Source organism: Carcharodon carcharias, chromosome 1 (assembly GCF_017639515.1).
Source record: "Carcharodon carcharias isolate sCarCar2 chromosome 1, sCarCar2.pri, whole genome shotgun sequence".
In the NCBI taxonomy this organism is placed as follows: Eukaryota; Metazoa; Chordata; class Chondrichthyes; order Lamniformes; family Lamnidae; genus Carcharodon; species Carcharodon carcharias.
The window spans coordinates 225,484,536-225,510,376 of NC_054467.1; the positions used below are offsets into that span (position 1 = coordinate 225,484,536).

Consider the following 25,841-nt stretch of genomic DNA (forward strand, 5'->3'; position numbering starts at 1 on the left):
GGGAAGTTCCCTGATGATTGCACGATGTTCAGCACCATTCGCGACTCCTCAGATACTGAAGCAGTCCATGTCCAAATGCAGCAAGACCTGGACAATATCCAGGCTTGGGCTGACAAACGGCAAGTAACATTCATGCCACATAAGTGTCAGGCAATGACCATCTCCAATAAGAGAGAATCCAACCATGGCCCCACTTGCCTGGATGAGTGCAGCTCCCACAACACTCAAGAACTTGACACCATCCAGGACAAAGCAGCCCGCTTGATTGACACCAACATTCACTCCCTCCACCACCGATGCACAGTAGCAGCAGTATGTACCATATACAAGATACACTGCAGGAATTCACCAAGGCTCCTTCGACAGTACCTCCCAAACCCATGACCACTACCACATAGAAGGACAAGGGCAGCAGATAGATGGGAACACCACCACCTGGAAGTTTTCCTCCAAGTCACTCACCATCCTGACTTGGAAATATATCGCCGTTCCATCACCGTCACTGGGTCAAAATCCTGTAACTCCCTTTCTAACAGCACTGTGGGTGTACCTACACCAAATGGACTGCAGTGGTTCAAGAAGGCAGCTCACCACCACCTTTTCAAGGGCAACTAGGGATGGGCAATAAATGCTGGCCCAGCCAGCGAAGCCCACATCCCATGAATGAATAAAAAAAACTAGGGTTGTGGCCTGTAACCTGAAGAACAATGAACTCAGTAGATTGACTTGGAAAGTTCCCTGGCCAAATAACCTGACTAAACTACAAATGATCTCAGTTGTTTTTTGTGGCTTTAAAGCTCGACCTTATCAGAACAGTGCATTATCATTTCTTGCAAAACATCTTGAGAAAATGCTAGAAATCCCATCTAGTCTGGCAACATCTGTAGGAGAAACAACACAGGTTTTAGGGAAACATTAACTGTGTTTCTCCATTGATAGTTGCTGCATCATCTGCTGAGTATTTCTGGCATTTTCTGCTTACCTACTTACTACTTGCAATGCCAAAGGAGATCTGCTAGTACAGTTTTTTTAGAATTACACTGCAAAAATTTAAAAGACTGAAACATAAAATAATACATTTTTGTATAGATTTCCAGATGACCAAGGGAAGATTCATTTAACATCTCATTATTGCCTTTAGTATTGTGCACGTCTTCCTGACAGGATACTAAACTACCTGTACTTTTAAGTGTGATACCATTTAGTTACAACAAGAATTCTGCAACAGTACTAAATTCAGAAAAGGAATTAGAATCTGTAACTGTTTTAAGGTTTTTAAAAAAAAGTTTTGGACATTTGAATTTTCTAGGCAGCAAAAGTATTTATTTCCCTATCCCACAGACAGTTCACAGGTGTAATTTATCAAAAAATGTTTTAAATCCACACACTTACAAGAGAAGTATCTTGAATTAAAAGTAACGAACTAAAAGAAAATGCTGAGCAGATTTTGGTTCTTTGAGTATCAATAAGGCAAATAATGGTTCTCGAATAACATAAACCTTGTAACACAGGACGGAAAACCCAAATGTCGTGAAGCAGCCATGACTGATGAATGAATGAGAGAGCCAACAAATCACAATTCTCAGGTAATACCAAGAATTCTTTAGGTTTTACAGATTAACTTTGAGTCCTACACAACTCAAACGTGGCATAAAAAGTGAGCTCCTTTTGCTGTTCTTTTGTACATACTTGTTGAAGGTTGTTTTCTCTCCCTGCTACATCTGTGTATATTGTGATATGCTTTCCATCAGGGACAGAACCAACATTCACTTCAATCACTGAGCTGCATGTGTGACTGTTGTACCTGATGACCTTTGTCTGAGCCATTGTCTCCATTTTAGTCTTAAATCTCCCATAGTAGAAAGTCTAGAAACGGTTCTCCTGTTGAATTCAACATAGCAAAACCTTGCTGCCATCTGGCAATTAATTGCCAGCACATTCTTAAAAAGAGAACAGTTTCACTTTGAAAATGTCACAGGATGTTTGCCAGGCTGGAAGAGACAGTGATTTGCTGTAGGTCCCAGTTCTTTGCAAGCTCCAATTCATACTGACTCATATTCACGCTGCCAGGCAGTGTATTTCTGACAAAGATTCTTAGCAGATGGTTTGGTGTGAATTATCACGTCAAGAACATCATTTGTGGAGACTGTTTCCAGTTGAAAAATGGGTAGACTGTTTTTTCCTGAATATAAAAGAAATGAAAATAGTATGCACTTTAACTGGTATTTAGCACCTAAACAGGTGAAAATCATGGCTTTGCTCTAACACCCATGTCAAATGCAGCTCAGATACACTGATTAGACCTGCACTCGCTTGAGAAGAACCAAGCTGTTAACTCTATTTTGCTCTCCACAGACACTGCCACACCTGCCGAATAATTCCATCATTTTTGTTTTATTTCAGATTTTCAGAATTCACAGTATTTTGCTCTTGCGTCCAGGAGTTATGCCTGAAATCGTTTATGCCTTTATTTGCACCTATAAATTGCCTAACAGCTCATATGATGCCTACTTTACCAAATTGATATGCCTGAATGCAACCAGCAATTTGATCTGACCACCACTCTCCCAGACTTAGCCAAAGGCTGGCAATACAGAGACCCAAAACTCAAATGGTCTGCAGCTTGCCGATTTGATGTATGTGAGGCCCAAGTCCCAATTCTCTTAGTTAAGTTAGCCAAACAAACATCAGATTTAAAGGGTGGAATTTAATGGTTGCAGCGGGGGCCTGTGCACCAGCTGGAAAATCGGTGGCAATGCACCATGGCCATTTCAAGAGGTCCGATGGGATTAAGGCCTAATTGGCACCTACCTTCCTGCCATTGGCTTCCCAGCTCCTGTGAGGGGAAGCTCCCCACACAGAACTCCTGATGTGGGGTGGATGATTTTTAAAAATTCATTCACGGGATGTGCAATTCGCTGGCTGGGCCAGCATTTATTACCCATCCCTAGTTGCCCTTGAGAAGGTGGAGGTGAGCTGCCTTCTTGAACTGCTGAAGTCCAGTGCTATTAGGGAGGGAGTTCCAGGATTTTGACCTATTGACAGTGATCCATAATCCACCCTTGAGAGCAGCCAGTCAGCTAGAGGCCAGCAGCTCTACAGTACCAGCAGCCACAGCCGATACTCCAGTGGATTGGCATTGGAGTCCGGGGCAGATTTGCCGTGCCAGTCGGGGGGAGCGGGAGAAGGGGTTCAATTTAAAAGGTCAAGAGGAGAGTCTGACTCCAGGTTCCTCAGTTCTCACTTGCAGAGTGCCCAGCAAGGCGGGACTGTCCTACCAGGACCCAGGCCTACCGACCAAGGTATTCCTGATGATAGATGCACATGGCCTATCCCCAGCAGTGGCAGGATGAGGCCCTTAGGTGGTCCTTAAAGGCCTCAATTGTCCTCCAGGTGAGAACGTTGTCCTCAAACCTACTGCCCTGGCCTTAATTGAAGGAAGGCAGTAAGATGGCAGGATCTTCACCCCATGCCATTTTGGCAGATTGTCCCACCTCCAAACTCGCCTCCGAGAGGCGGGGGGGCGCAGGTCGGGGGCATGAAATTCCACCCACAATAGATTCATCTTGTAAATTTATTACAGACAAGTCTAGTTTCAGAACGTCAGAATACCACAGTGTTGTGGCTGATTAAATAGTAAGCAACTTTTCCCTTTAGTCATACATTTATTTCTTTAAAAAAAGGCTTCGGCAATACAAAATTTAAATAAAGCTATCCTGAAGCCATAGAGATTTGTTTCACGTGCATAATTAGATTACAATTTAAATCAAATTACTAATTACTTTTGTGCAGCTAACCTTTCTGCAGCTAACAAGTTTTTCTTCAGTTTACCTGTTTGGTGATTTTCTAGTGCATCAAAGATCTTTCTCACAGGTCGCATAGCTGCCTCTTTGCAAACCAACTTGATGTCGGATCCAGAATAGTCTTTAGTTTCCTGTTGGTGGAAGTACAGAATGGAATGATACTAGGAATGTGGTTGCATTTTTGTCAAATCCAAACTGATGTCTCTTGAACTGCTCACACAAAAATGTCATACAAACAAAATGTTATCCCTGTTTTTATCTTAACTCACCTAGCAGGAATGGAGAGCTTCTTGAGATAAACTCACCAGGAGGGTGGGTTAAAAATCAAAGCTGCCATGAAAATTAAACCATGAAAGCAGTATTGGGAAAACAAAGAAAGGTAGCAAAAAAAAATTGATCACGAAAGCAAGAAGATGTGGTTCGAAGAGAAGTGGGTAAGTACTTGCATGAGTCAGCCTCCTTCATATGCACGCTGATGCAGCTGCTGCTTCCCTCTTCTGTGCACACCCCTACCTCCCTCCCATGTACATTCCTATCATTGCCTATCTTCTGCATAATTCTACAGCAGCTTCTTGCCTTCTCCATGGTTCTAAGAGTTGGGTGACCAACTCTTAGGCACGCTCCTGCAACTGCCTACCTGCATGCTCCTGTACCTGTTGGTGTCCACTGTGCTCTGTCCAAGATCCACTGCCTCATTTGCCTTTTTTCCCCTGCATGTTTTCCCACCTGCTTATCTCTTCCACATACTGTCTCACCTAACTGCCTGCCTCATCTTTCAACTCCGCATTCTACAGCTTCCCAAACTCAACTGCTGCTCAACAGGATTCTGTTGTTGCCATTTACAACTTCTCTAGACTCCTCTTTTGTTTCTTTACTTGTCCCATTACTGGCCCCAGAACAAGATTTTCATCCAATCAGCCTAGGATAGTTTTCAAAGTTGGGTTCCAAAAGCTAAATAGCAGTAACTATAAACTACTCCACCTCTCAATCCCACCTTTTCTCATCCTGCTACAGTACATATTAGGAACTTTAACGTTAGTATCAACATTAGGATAAACACCACATCATCTTGCATTCGTAACTCAGACAATAATTTTAATGTACAATAATGCTTGGGTCAACGCAATACTCACTTCTCCTAACAAACTATAGTCCAGTTCAGTCCGAAGCTCTACACCACCACTGTTACTCAGAGGAGGCAGCCAGTGCAGAATCATTGCCTGCCGTGCTTCTTTGGAAGGAAGATCTACTAAAATTCGTTTCTCCAGTCGACGTAACATAGCATGGTCCAATTCCCTGCAAAAAAAATACATGTGTCATTGGTCCTGTTTATATCAAAGTGTTCTGAAGCTTCAACTGGTCTGCAGTCAATTGTCCAATTTTAACCAGTTTACATGATCAGTCAATTCATAAATATAGGCACTTGAAAGGGTGTCTTTAGCAGAAACTTTACAAGAACAGTGTAAATGGCCAGAACTCATGAGTTCTGTAATAACATTTGGAAATATTTAAAGATGCTCATGAAATTGTAAAAGTAAACAAACAGCCATTCAAAAAGCTTTAATCCTATTAACTGCTCATAAAACTTTCAATCATTAGTGGGACTTGCAGGTCAGCCAAACATTCATAATGGGATTCTAAAGCACAGCTATGTCAACATAACCTCGAGATAAATATGTTAAAGCCTTTTGAAGTAGTGGAACTGATGCCCACCTGCTCCACTGTTTCAAAAGGCTGAACAGATGGCTAGACTGAATACAATAAACTTTTTAAAGTAGTGGAACAGATGGTCATCCGCTCCACTGCTTCAAAAGCTGAACAGATGGCTGAACTCTAAATCAATGGAAAGATTAAAGCACAGGGTCCAAATGACACATGTCAATAGGATTGAATGCAGAAGAGTGCTTTATCAAGTAGATAATGTACTTTAAAGAATCTCAAAACTTTCACAATGCTGGTTAATGTAATGGTCACTTACCTTTTAAGAACAAAGCCCTAGCATCAATCACTGCATTAAAAACATACTTAAGTTATCAAGCAGCATCAAATTATGACATGTGAAGTTGCTAACAACTTTGAAAACCTACTTGTTCAAAGGGTTCTTACTTTAAAACGATGCCTCTTATCTGACGTGGTTCTCACAGGCTTCAGAAACCCACCTGCCTCGTTGAAAATTTAAACTCCAGAAGCACAAAATTGAGGTAGGCAACGACATGGAAATCCCGAGCTCTGTTTTTGTGGGAGTTGGGTCATCATGTTACACATTTCCCAAGCCAGTCAAAATGGCGACTGGCAAAAATCAAATGGCAATTTTGGAATTATGATCCCCACTCCACTCCATGTGAGTTCACCCCACGTCAGGACTTCAAAGTCCAGCCTGTGGAGTTTGAAGTTCAGCATAAAATACAAGTTCAACAGGTAATAGGGAAAGCAAATGGAATGTTGGCCTTTATTTCAAAAGGGATGGAGTATAAAAATAAGGAAGTTTGCTAAAACAATACAAGGCAATAGTTAGACCACACCTAGAATACTATGAACAATTACTAAGAAAAGATATATCGGCATTGGAGGCAGTCCAGAGAAGGTTCATTAGGTTGATCCTGGGTATGGAGGGATTTTCTTATGAGGAGAGGTTGAGTAGGCTGGACCTATACTCATTGGAGTTTAGAAGAATGAGAGGTGAACTTATTGAAACATACAAGATTCTTAGGGGGCTTGACAGGGTAGATGCTGAGTGGTTGCTTCCCCTTGGAGAGAGTCTAGAACCAGAAGGCATAATCTCAGAGAGTAAGGGGACACCCATTTAAAACAGAGATGAGGAGGAATTTCTTCTCTGAGGGTAGTGAATCTGTGGAATTCTTTACCACAGAGGGCTGTAGTGGCTTGGTCGTTAAGTATACTCAAGGCCGATATATACAGATTTTTAATCAATAAGGGAATCAAGGGTTATGGGGAAAATGCAGGAAAGTGGAGTTGGGGATTATCAGATCAGCCATGATCTCATTGAATGGCGGAGCAGACTCAATGGGCCGAGTGGCCTACTTCTGCTCTTACGTCTTATGGTCTCTGAGCTCAGGAGGACTTGGAGTTTAGGGACAACCAACTGAATTTTCTCAGTCCGTTGGAGGTGGGTTAAGTAGTGAGACCAGGAGCAAATTTGCAAAATAGACTGTAAATTCAGCTATCTGACACGTTCTGTGCAGTTTTGCCAGAGGCAAGGTCAATGCAACAGAGGTTTCATGCCCAGCAGCAGCATGTAGCCATTCTTTCATGGGATGTGGGCATCACCTGGCAAGACCAGCATTGTTGCTCATCCCTAATTGCCCTTAGCTTGCTAGGCCATTTCAAAGGGCAGTTGAATCACAATGCTGTGGGTCTGGAGTCACATGTAGGCCAGACCAGGGAAGAACAGCAGATTTCCTTCCCGAAAGTACATCCTACCAGATGAGTTTTTAAAATAATCGACAATTGTTTCATGGTCATCATTACTGGGACTAGCTCTTTTCTTTCAATTCTAGATTTATTAATTGAATTCAAATTCCACCAGCTGCCGTGGTGGAATTTGAACCCATGGCCCCAGAGCATTAGCCTGGACGTCTGGATTGTTAGTCCAGTGACATTGTCACTATGCCACCGCCTCCCCATTAGGCCTATTAATGGGCCAAATGGGGAGAATGTTGGTGGCAATGCCAGGATCTTCCTGGAGGTGGGGGAAGGTGTCAAAACCTCTACTCAATCACCCCTGGGTAGACCCGCTTTGATGCAACATCCACAGCTGCCAGCCAGACATTGCTGTTGGCCCTCCTATTGGGTCTCCAGGTCCCCTGGTCTGCCTGCCATCTTTAATTGGATGGCGGTGCTGTGTTGGCTTCTTAATTGGCTGCTTCCAGGAAGATAGCAAACAGCGTCTCGCCAAAGCCACTTTGGGTTCCTGACCTGGAATTGAGGTCATCGTTGGAATTGTGACACAAAGAGGAAAATACAGCCCAATGTTCCTGACTGAAGTAAAACAGAACAATTTTTGGACTTCTGATATTGAGCTGGCTCATCTAGGGATTAATATAGATTAACATATTAACCACAGTGAAACATCAAAATTTAATGTAGACAATGTACAGCATAGGTGGCTATTCTGGCCATCATGTCCATACTTAAAGAAAAATAGCTATCCACTCTAATCCCACTTTGCAACTCTTAGTCCATAATCTCATAGATTACGGCTCTTCAAGTACACATCCAAGCTACTTTTTAAATCTTACAAGGGTGTCTGCCTCTACTACCCTTTCAGGCAGTGAGATTCAGATCCCCACCATGCTCAGGGTGAAAGAAATCCTCCTGAACTCCCCTCTAATGCTCCTGTCAATTACCTTAAATCTACGCCACTAGATGTTTACTTCTCTGCTAAGAGAAATAGGTCCTTCCTATCTATTCTGTCTAGGTTGCTCTTAATTTTATATACCTCAACTAAATCTGTCTCTGCCTCCTTTGTTTAAAGAAAAAACAATCCCAGCCTATCCGATCTCATGGCTAAAATTCAACATTTCTGGCAACATCTATGTATATTTCTTATGTATTCTCAAGTGTGGTCACGTCTTTCTGTAACATGGTGACCAAAACTGTACGTAGTACTCTAGTTGTGGCCTAACTAGTGTTTTATACAAAACAAAAGCAGAATTACCTGGAAAAACTCAGCAGGTCTGGCAGCATCGGCGGAGAAGAAAAGAGTTGACGTTTCGAGTCCTCATGACCCTTCAACAGAACTGATGGGGTGGGGTGGGGGGAGAGAAGTGGGGGGTGTGGTGTAGTTGTAGGGTCAAGCAAGCAGTGATAGGCGCAGATAATCAAAAGATGTCATAGACAATGGAACAAAGAAGTGTTGATATTATCTAAACGAATGTGCTAATTAAGAATGGATGGCAGGGCACTCAAGGTACAGCTCTAGTGGGGGTGGGGTGGAAAGACTAGCCCGGCATACAAGATTTAAAAATAATGGAAATAGGTGGGAAAAGAAAAATCTATATAAATTATTGGAAAAAACAAAAGGAAGGGGGAAGAAATGGAAAGGGGGTGGGGCTGGAGGAGGGAGTTCAAGATCTAAAGTTGTTGAATTCAATATTCAGTCCAGAAGGCTGTAAAGTGCCTAGTCGGAAGATGAGGTGCTGTTCCTCCAGTTTGCGTTCAGCTTCACTGGAACAATGCAGCAAGCCAAGGACAGACATGTGGGCAAGAGAGCAGGGTGGAGTGTTAAAATGGCAAGCAACGGGGAGGTTTGGGTCTTTCTTGCAGACAGACCGCAGGTGTTCTGCAAAGCGGTCGCCCAGTTTACGTTTGGTCTCTCCAATGTAGAGGAGACCGCATTGGGAGCAACGAATGCAGTAGACTTAAGTTGGGGGAAATGCAAGTGAAATGCTGCTTCAGTTGAAAGGAGTGTTTGGGTCCTTGGACGGTAAGGAGAGAGGAAGTGAAGGGGCAGGTGTTGCACCTTTGCGTGGGCATGGGGGGGTGCCATAGGTAGGGGTTGAGGAGTAGGGGGTGATGGAGGAGTGGACCAGGGTGTCCCAGAGGGAACAATCCCTATGGAATGCCACTGGGGGGGGGGTGAGGGACAGATGTGTTTGGTGGTGGCATCATGCTGGAGTTGGCAGAAATGGCGGAGGATGATCCTTTGAATACGGAGGCTGGTGGGGTGATAAGTGAGGACAAGGGGGACCCTATCATGTTTCTGGGAGGGAGGAGAAAGCGTGAGGGCGGATGCGCGGGAGATGGGCCAGACATGGTTGAGGGCCCTGTCAACGACCGTGGGTTGAAAACCTCGTTAAGGAAGAAGGAGGACATGTCAGAGGAACTGTTTTTGAAGGTAGCATCATCAGAACAGATGCGACGGAGGCGAAGGAACTGAGAGAATGGGATGGAGTCCTTACAGGAAGCGGGGTGTGAGGACCTGTAGTCGAGGTAGCTGTGGGAGTCGGTAGGCTTGTAATGGATATTGGTGGACAGTCTATCGCCAGAAATTGAGACAGAAAGGTCAAGGAAGGGAAGGGAAGTGTCAGAGATGGACCATGTGAAAATGATGAAGCAGCAGCAAAGTAATCATCGATGTACCGGAGAAAGAGTTGTGGGAGGGGGCCAGAGTAGGACTGGAGCAAGGAATGTTCCACATACCCCATAAAGAGACAGGCATAGCAGGGGCCCATGCGGGTACCCATAGCCACATCTTTTATTTGGAGGAAGTGAGAGGAGTTAAAGGAGAAATTGTTCAGTGTGAGAACAAGTTCAGCCAGAAGGAGGAGAGTAGTGGTGGATGGGGATTGTTCGGGCCTCTGTTCGAGGAAGAAGCTAAGGGCCCTTAGACCATCCTGGTGGAGGATGGAGGTGTAGAGGGATTGGACGTCCATGGTGAAGAGGAAGCGGTTAGAGCCAGGGAACTGGAAACTGTTGATGTGACGTAAGGTGTCAGAGGAATCACAGATGTAGGTGGGAAGGGACCATCACATTCTGAGATCCACACTCAGTGCCATGCGCCGTCATATGAACACACTTGACCTCTCCCTCCAGCAGCACCGCCACACCCTTTTTCAAAGCTGCACGTGCCCCCAGTTTCATTTTATTCTTCGTCTCATCCGACGCCTCAACAAGAAACTTTTTCTCTTTCTCTCAAGTGCTAAGGAACAAAAGCTCCAACAACTCACCGACACCAACACCCATCTAGGACCCTCCACCCCTGCCTGTCCCTCCGTTCCCACCCCACCTTCCAATCCCAGCCCCGGCTGTGTATTCGCTATACCCCCTGACCTTCCCCTCTCCGACGCTGAACGTTCAGTGCTCAGCAAAGGACTTAGTTTAAACCCTTATGCCCTCATCTCAATGAATTTCGGGCTCGGCACGATGCTGAACTCTTCTTCTGCCGTCTTCGTCTCCGTGCTCACTTCTTTGGGCAGGAGTCCTCTCCCCGTTCAACGGATCCTTTTACCCAACTCCAATATTCTCCCTCAACCTGGACCCCTCCCTCTGGTTCCAACTGCTTCCTCTTCACCATGGACGTCCAATCCCTCTACACCTCCATCCCCCACCAGGATGGTCTAAGGGCCCTTAGCTTCTTCCTCGACCAGAGGTCCGAACAATCCCCATCCACCACTACTCTCCTCCGTCTGGCTGAACTTATTCTCACACTGAACAATTTCTCCTTTAACTCCTCTCACTTCCTCCAAATAAAAGGTGTGGCTATGGGTACCCGCATGGGCCCCAGCTATGCCTGTCTCTTTATGGGGTATGTGGAACATTCCTTGTTCCAGTCCTACTCTGGCCCCCTCCCACAACTCTTTCTCCGGTATATCGATGATTACTTTGGTGCTGCTTCATGCTCTCGTTGGGACTTGGAAAAATTTATTAATTTTGCTTCCAATCTCCACCCCTCCATCATTGTCACATGGTCCATCTCTGACACTTCCCTTCCTTGACCTCTCTGTCTCAATTTCTGGCAATAGACTGTCCACCAATATCCATTACAAGCCTACCGACTCCCACAGCTACCTCGACTACAGCTCCTCACACCCCGCTTCCTGTATGGACTCCATCCCATTCTCTCAGTTCCTTCGCCTTCGTCACATCTGTTCTGATGATGCTACCTTCAAAAACAGTTCCTCTGACATGTCCTCCTTCTTCCTTAACTGAAGTTTTCCACTCACGGTCGTTGACAGGGCCCTCAACCATGTCCGGCCCATCTCCCGCGCATCCGCCCTCATGCCTTTTCCTCCCTCCCAGAAACATGATAGGGTCCCCCTTGTCCTCACTTATCACCCCACCAGCCTCCGCATTCAAAGGATCATCCTCCGCCATTTCCGCCAACTCCAGCATGATGCCAATACCAAACACATCTTCCCCTCACCACCCCTGGTGGCGTTCCGTAGGGATCGTTCCCTCTGGGACACCCTGGTCCACTCCTCCATCACCCCCTACTCCTCAACCCCTACCTATGGCACCTCCCCATGCCCATGCAAAAGATGCAACACCTGCCCCTTCACTTCCTCTCTCCTCACCGTCCAAGGGCCCAAACACTCCTTTCAAGTGAAGCAGCATTTCACTTGCATTTCCCCCAACTTAGTCTACTGCATTCGTTGCTCCCAATGCGGCCTCCTCTACATTGGAGAGACCAAACGTAAACTGGCCAACCGCTTTGCAGAACACCTGCGGTCTGTCCGCAAGAAAGACCCAAACCTCCCCGTCGCTTGCCATTTTAACACTCCATCCTGCTCGCTTGCCCACATGTCTGTCCTTGGCTTGCTGCATTGTTCCAGTGAAGCCGAACGCAAACTGGAGGAACAGCACCTCATCTTCCGACTAGGCACTTTACAGCCTTCCGGACTGAATATTGAATTCAACAACTGTAGATCTTTTACTCCCTCCTCCATCCCCACCCCCTTTCTATTTCTTCCCCCTTTCTTTTGGTTTTTCCAATAATTTATATAGATTTTTCTTGTCCCACCTATTTCCATTATTTTTAAATCTTGTATGCAGGCTAGCCTTTCCACCCCACCCCCACTAGAGCTGTACCTTGAGTGCCCTGCCATCCATTCTTAATTAGCACATTTGTTTCGATAATATCAACACCTTCAACTTCTTTGTTCGTCTGTGACATCTTTTGATTATCTACTCCTATCACTACTTGCTTGTCCCTACAACCACACCCCCCCAATTCTCTCCTCCCCCACCCACCCCACCCCCCCAACCTTAAACCAGCGTATATTTCACCCCTTTTCTAACATTGTCAGTTCTGTTGAAGGGTCATGAGGACTCGAAACGTCAACTCTTTTCTTCTCCGCGGATGCTGCCAGACCTGCTGAGTTTTTCCAGGTAATTCTGTTTTTGTTTTGGATTTCCAGCATCCGCAGTTTTTTGTTTTTATCTTATTGTTTTATATAGTTTTAGCATAACCGCCCTGCTTTTCTATGCCTCAGCTAGTTTGTCTTCTCAATTACCTGTCCTGCTACCTTCAGGGATCTGTGGATATGCACTCAAGGTCCTCTACTCTTCTCAGTATCCTACCATTTAATGTGTATCCTCTTGCCTTGTTTGTTCCCCCTAAATACATACACACACTCCTCTGGACTGAATTCCATTTGCCACTTCCCTGCCCATCCATTGATGCCTTCATGCAATTTACAGCTTTCTTGTTCACTGTCAACCGTATAACCAATTTATGTATCATTTGCAAACTTTGGAATCATGCCCCCTACATTTAAACTCAAATAATTGATTTATACCATGAAAAGCAGAGGACCCGCTAGGAGCCCTTTGGAACCCCAATGGAAACAGCCTCACGGTCACAAAAATACCTGTTAACCATTACCCTTTGCTTCCTGCCACTCAACCAATTTTGGATCCAACTTGACACTTATCCTCAGATCCCATCAGCTCTTTTATGCCAGCCTGCCATTTGGGACTTTGTCAAAAATCTAGCTAAGAACCATGAAAACCACGGTAAACTTGCCATCCTCATCAACCTTCCTTTTACCTCCTCAAAAATTTTGATCAAATTATTCAGACAAGATCTTCCTCCTTGAATGCTCCCTCTGCTCTAACACTTCCAATCCATTTTTGCCAAATCACATCTCAGTTTAGTAAAATTGTTCTTTCCTTCATTTAAACTTTCAGCTTTGATCCATTTTTGTCGTTTTCCATAACTACACTGAATTAACTGAATTATGATCACTACCAACAAAATGCTGTCCCACTGGTACCCCTTCTATTTGTGCAGCTTCACTCCCTATAACTAAGTCTAGAACTGCTGCTTCTCTTAAAGGGTTTGCAATGTACTGGCAAAAAAAGTCCTCCTGAATGCATTTTTAAGAAATTTGCAGCTCCATCTTTACACTGATTGTATCCCAGTTAATATTAGGATAGTTGAAATCCCCAACTATTACTACCCTATTGTTTCTGCACTTTTCAGCAACTTGCATTTGCTCTTCTATCTCCCTCTGACTATTTGGGGATCTCGAGTATACTCTCAGCAGTGTGATTGTTTTTTTTTGTTTCCGTTCAACCCAAATGGCCTCATTTGATGATCTAGCACATCATCCCTCCTCAAAACTGGTTGTTTCTTCAATCCATATAGGATTCCCCCTCCTTTTTAATCCCCCCTATCCCATCTAAAAATTTTGTAACTAGGCATGATAAACTGCCATTCCTACCCTTCTTTAACCAATGTTTCAATAATAGTTATGATATCATACTCCCAAGTGTCTATCTATGCCCTCAGTTCATCAGCTGTATTCATAGACTCCTTGCATTGTTGTATATACCACAGGTCACTGAACAACTCCTTTGATGTCTATTTTCTATCCATTGTTTCCTCTGTCTTCCACACTTAGTTACTAATTTTCTGCCTTCCTTTTCCAGCTTTGCTTCTCTCCTTTCTGAATCTATGCTCAGGTTCCCACACCCCTGCCAAGCTTGTTTAAACCCTCCCCTACAGCACTAGCATAAGAACATAAGCACGAGCAGAACACACAGCCATCAAGCGTTCTCCGCCATTCAAATGATCATGGCTGATCATGGGCTTCAACTCCATTTTCTCGCCTGCTTCCCATGTCCCTTAATTCTCAGAAAGCAAAAATCTGTCTATCTTGGCCTTGAACGTATTTAACTAAAATCTATCTCTCAGTCCTCTGGGGTAGCGAATTCATAACCCTTTGAGTGAAGAGATTTCTCCTCATCTCGTCCTAAATGATCACCCCCTTATCCCGAGACCATACTCCCATGTTTTAGATTCCCTGACCAATGGAAATAATCTCTCAGCATCCACCCTATGAAGCTCCTTCAGAATTTTGTAGGCTTCATTGAGATTATCTCCAGAGAATATAAGCCCAATTTACTCAGCCTCTCATCATTGGTCCCTGGGGAGAGGAGGTTGTCCTATCTAGTGAATCTTCACTGTACCGTCTTCAATGCAAGTATATCCTTTCTTAAATGTGGAGACAAAACTGCAGTATTCCAGATGTGGTCTTAGCAAAATCCTGTACAACTGTAGCAAGACTTCCTTCTTCTTGCACTCCCATCCCCTTGCAATAAGGCCAACATGCCATTTGCCTTTCTAATTGTTTGCTGCACCTGCATGCTAACTTCCTGTGTTCCTTGTACCAGCACATCCAAGGCTCTTTGAACATCAACACCACAAGTTTCTCACCTTTTAAAAACTATTCTCTTTTTATTCTTACATCCAAAGTGAACAATTTCATATTTCCTTATATTATACTCCATCTGCCATCTTGTTGCCCAATCTGCTAATCTGTCTATCTCTCTTTGCAGCCTCTGTCTTCCCCACAGTTTACCTTTCCACCTAGTTTGGCATCATCAGCAAACTTAGATATATTACTCTGTCTCTTCATCTAAATCATTAATATAGATTGTAAATAGCTGAGGTTCCAGCACTGATCCTTGTGGTACTCCACTATTCACTGCTTACCAACTATCAACTGAAAAAGCACCGTTTATGCCTACTCTGTTTTCTGTTAACCATGGATTCTATCGATTAACCTCCCAACCACAATATTGGCCCTGGCGCTGTTCAGCAGCAATATCCCACTTTCCCAAAAACAAGTTCTAATACCTCAGGTGTCTAAAGTCTTTTCTCTAGCACCATCTCTCCAACTATACATCTATATTAACTTCATTTTCTGTACTCACTAGTGGCATGGCACCAGGAGTAATCCAGAGATTACTACCTTTGAAGTCCTATTTTTTAGTTTCTTTTCCAGATCTCCACAATATGCCTGCAGGACCTCATCCCTCTTTCCACCTGTGTCACTGGTACCGACATGGATCACAACTTCTGGCTGTTTACCCTCCCCACTCGTAGTATTCTTTAACTGCATAGTGACATTCTTGACTCTGCCACCAGGGAGGCAAAATACCTTCTTGGAGTCACGTTTGTGGCTGCAGGAATGCCTGTCTGTTCCCTTAACTATGGAATCCCTGATCACCATTGCTTTCCTGACTTTCATTCTTCCCCCCCACTCCACACAGCTGAGCCACACATGGTGCTGTGCCCTTGGTCTGGTTATAATCCCCAGAGGAACCATCACCCTCACCAGAATTCGGAACTGAATACCAGTTTGACAGCAAGAGGCATTTAGGGTACTTTCGTGCTACCTGCCTGGACCTCAGCGTCTGGCAGTCATGTATTCCCTTTCTGCCTGCACACTTTTAAGCTGCGGGATCACTACCACCTGGACTTTCCTAGCAAAGTAGCTCTAAGCCTCCTGGATGCAATATGTGACACCAACTGCTATTCAGGTTCTGAAAGCCAGGCTTGAGCTCCACCAGCTGACAACACTTCCTGCACAGTACACAAGAAGCATCCTGGAGTTCCCATATGGCACAGAATGTGCATTTCGTGGAGCTATGGTGCCCTAGCCATCGCTCTATCACTACTAATCAGCTCTGTACTCTGACCTGGGCCTCCTCTCTCATTCAGCTCCATGCTCTGACCTGGATCTTCTCTCCCACTCTATTTATGCTTAACTTGTAATTTTTAGTCTCTTAACTAATTACTTGGTCTGGTTTAAGTCATTGGTAGAGTAAGTTAAATATTTACCTGTAACATGGACCACCATACATATTGGAGGAAAAAAGCAACAGCTCCTTCCCCCTCGGCACCAAATTGCTAACTTTTGCACTCTGTTCTAATAGCTTTGGCATTGGGGATGATATCAGAAATGGGAAACTAGGTGCCCCAAGTATATATATGGAAACTGACCCCAAGGTTACAATGATGGTATTACTAAGTAATAGTATATTAAAAAAACAGAAGCAGAACAAGAATATGTCAAATGTGGCAATGTGGGCAAAAGACAAGAAATTAGTAGATGAGTAAAAGAAAAAAATAATTTCTCACCAAGGTAGGTTAGAAGCTGCTAAAACAAAGACAAGGTCATCAGAACGTGCCAAGCCATCCATCTGGACTAGGAGTTCGGTCTTCATCCGCCGGCTTCCTTCATGTTCTCCCCTGCAATAAAAAAATACAGAAATGATTTCCTCCATAAACAACTTTAGTTTTATTTATTATGATTTTCTGGTTAATTTGTTTCATTCCTTTCTCTCATTCAATTTGTTTCATTCCTTTCTCTCATTCAATTTGCGTGCTAATATTACAGGCTAAAGATCTACTTCTGCAATAAGCTATACTATAATTTGTCACTAGGAAGTGCTCAACAGCAGTTTCATCAGGATTTTTCCCTCTGTAAATCCTAGTTGGAAGTGTCTGACCTCCATGAGGCAGCATTGTTGCAAAAGCGAATTGCTGAGCCAAACCAATGTAGGAAAGAGTTGAAGGTTCAGAAGAGCTTACTTAGGAATTGTACTCAGTTTTCTAGAGAAGGAGCAGTTGCTGTGGACAATCTGAGTGAGATGCAGTGTATATGATCCTAGATAGAATGTGTCAGGTCTATCAGTTAATACATACATACATACATACAATTACATACAAACTATACTTCCTCGTTGAGAGCAGAGGTTGGGAACTTCAACTCCTGGTGGACCTTAGAGCTTTTGCGCATGTGTAGATCAGGAGTGGGCTGCACATGCACAGTTCTGCAATTTTTATGTTCTGTGGGCCCAGCGTGCCTGTGAAGGAAGAAAAAATGGTGCAGAAGTATGGAGCATCATTGCCAACAGAAGTCCCAGGCAAGGGACAAGGAGAAGTCCCAAAGGAAGAGAGGACAGGGAGAGGTCCCAAAAGACAACTCCCAGTCAGGGGACAGGGAGAGGAAAGGGTCCCATTTCGGTTAAAAAGAGATGCAGAGAAACAGGCTCCTACCAGGAAAAGGGCTGAGGGTGACAGACATTAAGTGAAGCGTGCCCAGGAGAAGCCCTGAAGTCCTAAGAAGGCAGCAGAAGGTTGGTGATTCCATACTGTGGGTGTTTGAGGCAAAGCTAACCCTTTGGGGAAATAGTATTTTGCTTGGCTCGGCCAAAGCGCTGAAGCTGTGCTTGAGTGCACACTTGGAAATCCAGGGGAACAGAATCTCGGGAGACAAGATTGAAACTCTGCTGTCCGAGTCGGAGTGACTTTTGGAGAGAATTCCAAGGTTAGATCTTCGATGGTGAAGACTGGAATCCCTCAAGAGGGAGAGAGAAAGAGTTTCAGTGAGATTGGTTGACTCATAGTATTACTGACATCTGGTTGGGTTGTTGAGAAATCCATGGACTGTTTCTTGGTCGTATCTGCCATTTATTGTGTCATGTAGTGTGTTTATTCACAGCTGGCTTGTTAATTCACATGTACCTCATACTTACCCTGAATTTTTTTATATATATATATATATATTTGTTCATGGGATGTGGGCATCACTGGCTAGGCCAGCATTTATTGCCCATTCCTAATTGCCCTTCAGAGGGCATTTAAGAGTCAACCACATTGTTGTTGGGTCTGGAGTCACATCTAGGCCAGACCAGGTGAGGGCAGCAGATTTCCTTCCCTAAAGGACATTAGTGAACCAGATGGATTTTTACAACAATTGGCAGTGGTTTCATGGTCATCATTAGACTTTTAATTCCAGATTTTTTTAATTGAATTCAAATGTCACCACCTGCTGTGGTGGGATTCAAACACGGATCCCCAGAGCATTACGTGGGTCTTTGCCTCCTGACCTTGTACAGTAAAGTTTATTCTTGTTTGTTCAAAACCCGTGGAATTGTGTGGCTTTATTCACTGAGAAGATGTTTTAAATCTCAAAACTTTGTTTACTTTAAAAATATTGTTGTTCCCAACTAGCTCTTACCAAAAACTTGGGGTCTGGTCAAGGATCATGACAAAACAAAGGATCTGTGAAGAAATAACATGACAGGCACACTACAGTAATTATAGGCAACCAGTTTGCGTCCCCATGTATATAACATGAGGAAAATGATATTGAGATCTTACATGGACTAAGGAGATGGGTTGTGGAGTCATGCGTTTTATTTGAAAGATGCAAAGGTGGCTATTGAGATCAATCTGAAATTTCATGATGATCCATTAATTAATGAGAATAAAGGAATTAGAGGCTGATACTGCAAAATATTTCCAAGAAATGCACCTACTTATGTTTTCCTCACAGTCAACTGGCAATTGCAAAAACCCCAGATGGTTACAGCTACACTACTGAGAGTGCTGCCAACCATGGATAATATAGCCAAATGGGAGACATCAATAAAGGGGCAAGGCACTACCATCCATAAAGCAAATTTCAGTCAAAGCCATGAAGACAATGCAATTAGGGATAGACATTGCCAACCTTACCAATGATGTCACATCCCCTGAATGAACAAATAAAAACATCCACAATGAAGTTATGTATAGCAAGGGCCTTGTTTGCAAGTCAACAAACATTTTAGAGAAGCAGTCATTGCTGATTGCCAGCAATATCTGTGCAGGCAGTGATGGGTAAAGTATGTGGGATAGGAAGGATGTTGGTGAGATTTGCTTCCTCTGGGTGAATGGGGTGGGACAGTAGGCAAGAGAAGGAAGATGGAATAATTAGGGCTGAAACTCATAAAGAGACACTAACCCATGCCTGGGGCGATCTTTTACAGAATGGCGAGAGAGGCTCAGAGGGTAGTTGTGGGCTTATCCAAGAGGGAATAAGGAAATAGCTTCAGGACAGTTGGAAGACAGAGGAATAGTGAAAGATTGGGTTAGGAATTGAGGGGGAGGTAGGCAAAGTATCCAAGAAGAGGGAAATGAAATGTATCATGGGTGACAGGTATAGAAGACAACATGAAAGAAACAGAAATAATGAGCTGTGCCCAGAGCAGCATCCAAAAAATGACATGAATGATCACAGGGGTGGCAGTGAGTAGAAGGGAATTTTTTTGGTTATCACGAGTGTATACCGAGGAGACAAAGTGAGGGAATCTAAAGTTAAACCCTGTGGTCCAGTTGTGTGATGAAGTTGACTTGCAGACCTGGTGGAAGTCAGTTTGGAGCAATAAGGAACCAACGTCAAGTTACAGAGGAAGCTGTGGAGAGTGAATCCAGGAGATGTTTGATGGACAAATTATTAGAAGGGACAGAATGGATGCATTGCCGAAGGTTATCCAATGGAAGAGGGCGGGGAGTATTGAAGAGTCAATCATGAGCCATTACATTGATTCAGGAGTCCAGTGGCTGCACGTAGTTGCCTCAGTTACTGTATTAATAGTGTAAACCATTAGGTTCAGTACATGAGCAGAGGAGCGAGATGCCATGTGAATGGTAAACCCAGTGCATCAATGCAGATGAGAGAGCTGGCCCAAGGACCATCTGTAGGTAGATAAGTTTGCAGGCAACTGCAGGAGTTTGAGAAGCCAGTCCAACTTTGTCCAGAAAGGAAGTTCTGTAGGATGACTAAAATCAATGCCATGAGACAAAAAGCAGAAAAGTATTATCATTTAGCAGCTAGGTAGCAGAATCCAACACAGTTTGGAAACTAGCAGGAACACAGTGAAATTTGTTTAGCATAAAGTGAAAAATTCCCAGCAGAGAAACAGAATACTGAAACTTTGGGGGCTGTTAAAAAACGCATATGCTTACCTTAATTTTAAATCGGCAGTCAGAGGTTGGGAACTTGGGTCTCCTGAACATTAGCCAGCTGGGAAGTGGCTGCACATGTGCAATAGCTGTCTTTAGGCTGTGAATTGGCCCTGCACATCTGCACAGAATCAAAGAAATGAAACTGCAGGTCAGGTGACCTGAACCGGAGAGCCATTCCAGAGAAGATGTCCCAGGGAGCAGGACACGGAGAGGGGAACGAGGAAGGGAACAGAGAGATCCCATAAGAAAGTCCCAGGCAGGGACAGAGACAGGGATCAGAAATAGATCCCCAGAAGTCAAGTTAAAAGAAAGGAGTAGAGCAATAGGTTCCAAGTTAAAGAGAGCTGTGAGGAGCAGACTTGAAGTGAAACGGGTGTGAGAGAAGCCCTGAAGATCTGAGAAAGCAACCGAAGGTTGGTGACTCCTTACTGTGGGCCTTTTGGAGCAATGATGTTCCTCTTAGTACAGCCGAAGATCTGAAATTGAGCTTGGAAGATGAAGCTTGAGTGTACTCGAAGATCTAGGGGAAAGGAATCTTGGAAGGTGAGATTGAAACTCTGAAAGTGGTTCCTTGTTGAAACTGTCTAAGAGGGAGCAACGTTTGAAGAGGATTCCAAGACAAGTTCTTCAAATGTGGAGATTGGAAACCCTTGTGAGAAAGACAAAGTTTCCGTGAGACTTGGTATCTCATAATGTGACAAATGTCTGGATCGGTTTTTGAGAAATCCATGGAATTTACTTTGGTTGATATTGCTGGGATGAAGGAATAGTGAATATTGGAATCATCTTCTTGTGTTTGTATTGAGATTTTCCAATCTCTTTGCCTGGTGTAATATAGTTCATGTTCTCTTGTTTAATAAATGTTTTATTCCTTGTGTCAAAAGTTCATCAGCAAGCTCCTGTGAATCTATTCAGTGACTTTCCTCCAGGGTTTCAAAAAAAGTTAGGATCTATCAAAAACAGAATTACCTGGAAAAACTCAGCAGGTCTGGCAGCATCGGCGGAGAAGAAAAGAGTTGACGTTTCGAGTCCTCATGACCCTTCGACAGAACTTGAGTTCGAGTCCAGGAAAGAGCTGAAATATAAGCTGGTTTAAGGTGTGTGTGTGGGGGGCGGAGAGATAGAGAGACAGAGAGGTGGAGGGGGTTGGTGTGGTTGTAGCGACAAACAAGCAGTGATAGAAGCAGATCATCAAAAGATGTCAACAACAATAGTACAATAGAACACATAGGTGTTAAAGTTAAAGTTGGTGATATTATCTAAACGAATGTGCTAATTAAGAATGGATGGTAGGGCACTCAAGGTATAGCTCTAGTGGGTTTTTTTTTATATAATGGAAATAGGTGGGAAAAGGAAAATCTTTATAATTTATTGGGAAAAAAAAAGAAGGGGGAAACAGAAAGGGGGTGGGGATGGGGGAGGGGACTCACGACCTAAAGTTGTTGAATTCAATATTCAGTCCGGAAGGCTGTAAAGTCCCTAGTCGGAAGATGAGGTGTTGTTCCTCCAGTTTGCGTTGGGCTTCACTGGAACAATGCAGCAAGCCAAGGACAGACATGTGGGCAAGAGAGCAGGGTGGAGTGTTAAAATGGCAAGCGACAGGGAGGTTTGGGTCATTCTTGCGGACAGACCGCAGGTGTTCTGCAAAGCGGTCGCCCAGTTTACGTTTGGTCTCTCCAATGTAGAGGAGACCACATTGGGAGCAACGAATGCAGTAGACTAAGTTGGGGGAAATGCAAGTGAAATGCTGCTTCACTTGAAAGGAGTGTTTGGGTCCTTGGACGGTGAGGAGAGAGGAAGTGAAGGGGCAGGTGTTGCATCTTTTGCGTGGGCAAGGGGTTGTGCCATAGGAGGGGGTTGAGGAGTAGGGGGTGATGGAGGAGTGGACCAGGGTGTCCCGGAGGGAGCGATCCCTACGGAATGCCGATAAGGGGGGTGAAGGGAAGATGTGTTTGGTAGTGGCATCATGCTGGAGTTGGCGGAAATGGCGGAGGATGATCCTTTGAATGCGGAGGCTGGTGGGGTGATAAGTGAGGACAAGGGGGACCCTCTCATGTTTCTGGGAGGGAGGAGAAGGAGTGAGGGCGGATGCGCGGGAGATGGGCCGGACACGGTTGAGGGCCCTGTCAACGACCGTGGGTGGAAAACCTCGGTTAAGGAAGAAGGAGGACATGTCAGAGGAACTGTTTTTGAATGTAGCATCATCGGAACAGATGCGACGGAGGCGAAGGAACTGAGAGAATGGGATGGAGTCCTTACAGGAAGTGGGGTGTGAGGAGCTGTAGTCGAGATAGCTGTGGGTGTCGGTGGGTTTGTAATGGATATTGGTGGACAGTCTATCACCAGAGATTGAGACAGAGAGGTCAAGGAAGGGAAGGGAAGTGTCAGAGATGGACCACGTGAAAATGATGGAGGGGTGGAGATTGGAAGCAAAATTAATAAATTTTTCCAAGTCCTGACGAGAGCATGAAGCAGCACCGAAATAATCATCGATGTACCGGAGAAAGAGTTGTGGAAGGGGGCCGGAGTAGGACTGCAACAAGGAATGTTCCACATACCCCATAAAGAGACAGGCATAGCTGGGGCCCATGCGGGTACCCATAGCCACACCTTTTATTTGGAGGAAGTGAGAGGAGTTGAAGGAGAAATTGTTCAGCGTGAGAACAAGTTCAGCCAGACGGAGGAGAGTAGTGGTGGATGGGGATTGTTCGGGCCTCTGTTCGAGGAAGAAGCTAAGGGCCCTCAGACCATCCTGGTGGGGGATGGAGGTGTAGAGGGATTGGACGTCCATGGTGAAGAGGAAGCGGTAGGGGCCAGGGAACTGGAAATTGTTGATGTGACGTAAGGTGTCAGAGGAATCACGGATGTAGGTGGGAAGGGACTGGACAAGGGGAGAGAGAAGGGAGTCAAGATAACGAGAAATGAGTTCTGTGGGGCAGGAGCAAGCTGAGACGATCGGTCTACCGGGGCAGTTCTGTTTGTGGATTTTGGGTAGGAGATAGAAGCGGGCCGTCCGAGGTTGGGCAACTATCAGGTTGGAAGCTGTGGGAGGGAGATCCCCAGAGGAGATGAGGTCAGTGACAGTCCTGGAAACAATGGCTTGATGTTCAGTGGTGGGGTCATGGTCCAGGGAGAGGTAGGAGGAAGTGTCTGCGAGTTGACGCTCAGCCTCCGCGTGGTAGAGGTCAGTGCGCCAGACAACAACAGCACCACCCTTGTCAGCGGGTTTGATGACAATGTCAGGGTTGGACCTGAGAGAATGGAGTGCAGTAAGTTCAGAGAGAGACAGGTTAGAATGGGTGAGAGGAGCAGAGAAATTGAGACGACTAATGTCGCGCCGACAGTTCTCAATGAAAAGATCGAGAGAAGGTAAGAATCCAGAGGGAGGGGTCCAGGTGGAGGGAGAATATTGAAGATGGGTAAAAGGATCCGTTGAACTGGGAGAGGACTCCTGCCCAAAGAAGTGAGCCCGGAGACGAAGACGGCGGAAGAAGAGTTCAGTATCATGCCGAGCCCGAAATTCATTGAGGTGAGGGCGTAAGGGTATGAAACTAAGTCCTTTGCTGAGCACTGAACGTTCAGCATCGGAGAGGGGAAGGTCAGGGGGTATAGTGAATACACGGTTGGGGTTGGGATTGGAAGATGGGGTGGGGACGGAGGGACGGGCAGGGGTGGAGGGTCCTAGATGGGTGTTGGTGTCGATGAGTTGTTGGAGCTTGCGTTCCTTAGCACTTGAAAGAAAGAGAAAAAGTTTCTTGTTGAGGCGTCGGATGAGCCGAAGGATAAAATGAAACTGGGGGCACGCGCAGCTTTGAAAAAGGGTACGGCGGTGCTGCTGGAGGGAGAGGTCGAGTGTGTTCATATGGCGGCGCATGGCACTGAGAGTGGATTTCAGAATGTGACGGGAACAGCAGTCCGAGAAACGTTTTATGTCCCGGAGATACCTGTAATCCTGGGTGGGTTCGAAACATGAGGGGTGGAATTTCAGTTGAAATCCATGTGGGGTAAGTCGGAGACGGAGACAGTCACTGAGAAAGGAGATATGGCTGTGAAAGCGGGTTTTAGTAAACACCTTGTCAAACACTAGGAGAGAAATGGAAAGCAATGAAGGTGAACAAGGCAACAGAGAAATCCGGAAATCTTGTCGCAGAGAGGAACAGAACTTCTTCAAGGAGGTAGGCATTTCTTGAAGAGCAGTGGCAGTCAATTAAACACAGAGATAAAAACAAAAAAACTGCGGATGCTGGAAATCCAAAACAAAAACAGAATTACCTGGAAAAACTCAGCAGGTCTGGCAGCATCGGCGGAGAAGAAAAGAGTTGACGTTTCGAGTCCTCATGACCCTTCGACAGAACTTGAGTTCGAGTCCAGGAAAGAGCTGAAATATAAGCTGGTTTAAGGTGTGTGTGTGGGGGGCGGAGAGATAGAGAGACAGAGAGGTGGAGGGGGTTGGTGTGGTTGTAGCGACAAACAAGCAGTGATAGAAGCAGATCATCAAAAGATGTCAACAACAATAGTACAATAGAACACATAGGTGTTAAAGTTAAAGTTGGTGATATTATCTAAACGAATGTGCTAATTAAGAATGGATGGTAGGGCACTCAAGGTATAGCTCTAGTGGGTTTTTTTTTATATAATGGAAATAGGTGGGAAAAGGAAAATCTTTATAATTTATTGGGAAAAAAAAGAAGGGGGAAACAGAAAGGGGGTGGGGATGGGGGAGGGGACTCACGACCTAAAGTTGTTGAATTCAATATTCAGTCCGGAAGGCTGTAAAGTCCCTAGTCGGAAGATGAGGTGTTGTTCCTCCAGTTTGCGTTGGGCTTCACTGGAACAATGCAGCAAGCCAAGGACAGACATGTGGGCAAGAGAGCAGGGTGGAGTGTTAAAATGGCAAGCGACAGGGAGGTTTGGGTCATTCTTGCGGACAGACCGCAGGTGTTCTGCAAAGCGGTCGCCCAGTTTACGTTTGGTCTCTCCAATGTAGAGGAGACCACATTGGGAGCAACGAATGAAGTAGACTAAGTTGGGGGAAATGCAAGTGAAATGCTGCTTCACTTGAAAGGAGTGTTTGGGTCCTTGGACGGTGAGGAGAGAGGAAGTGAAGGGGCAGGTGTTGCATCTTTTGCGTGGGCAAGGGGTTGTGCCATAGGAGGGGGTTGAGGAGTAGGGGGTGATGGAGGAGTGGACCAGGGTGTCCCGGAGGGAGCGATCCCTACGGAATGCCGATAAGGGGGGTGAAGGGAAGATGTGTTTGGTAGTGGCATCATGCTGGAGTTGGCGGAAATGATGATCTGATCTGCTTCTATCACTGCTTGTTTGTCGCTACAACCACACCAACCCCCTCCACCTCTCTGTCTCTCTATCTCTCCGCCCCCCACACACACACCTTAAACCAGCTTATATTTCAGCTCTTTCCTGGACTCGAACTCAAGTTCTGTCGAAGGGTCATGAGGACTCGAAACGTCAACTCTTTTCTTCTCCGCCGA

General features: G+C 45.0%; 1 protein-coding gene across 3 annotated transcripts in view; it reads right to left on the reverse strand.

Moving 5' to 3' along the window:
* Positions 1-1,301: 1,301 nt before the first annotated feature.
* The window catches only part of katnal2 (katanin p60 subunit A-like 2), a 99,885-nt gene continuing 75,345 nt past the window's right edge, over positions 1,302-25,841 (reverse strand). For all 3 annotated transcript variants that reach the window (XM_041193269.1, XM_041193357.1, XM_041193185.1), the window contains 4 exons: positions 16,696-16,806; positions 4,937-5,099; positions 3,832-3,934; positions 1,302-2,182 (listed from right to left, as the gene is read on the reverse strand). In XM_041193269.1, coding sequence (XP_041049203.1) covers positions 2,043-2,182; positions 3,832-3,934; positions 4,937-5,099; positions 16,696-16,806 — 517 coding nt within the window. In that variant the 3' untranslated portion in view covers positions 1,302-2,042. The remainder of the gene's footprint in view (positions 2,183-3,831; positions 3,935-4,936; positions 5,100-16,695; positions 16,807-25,841) is intronic.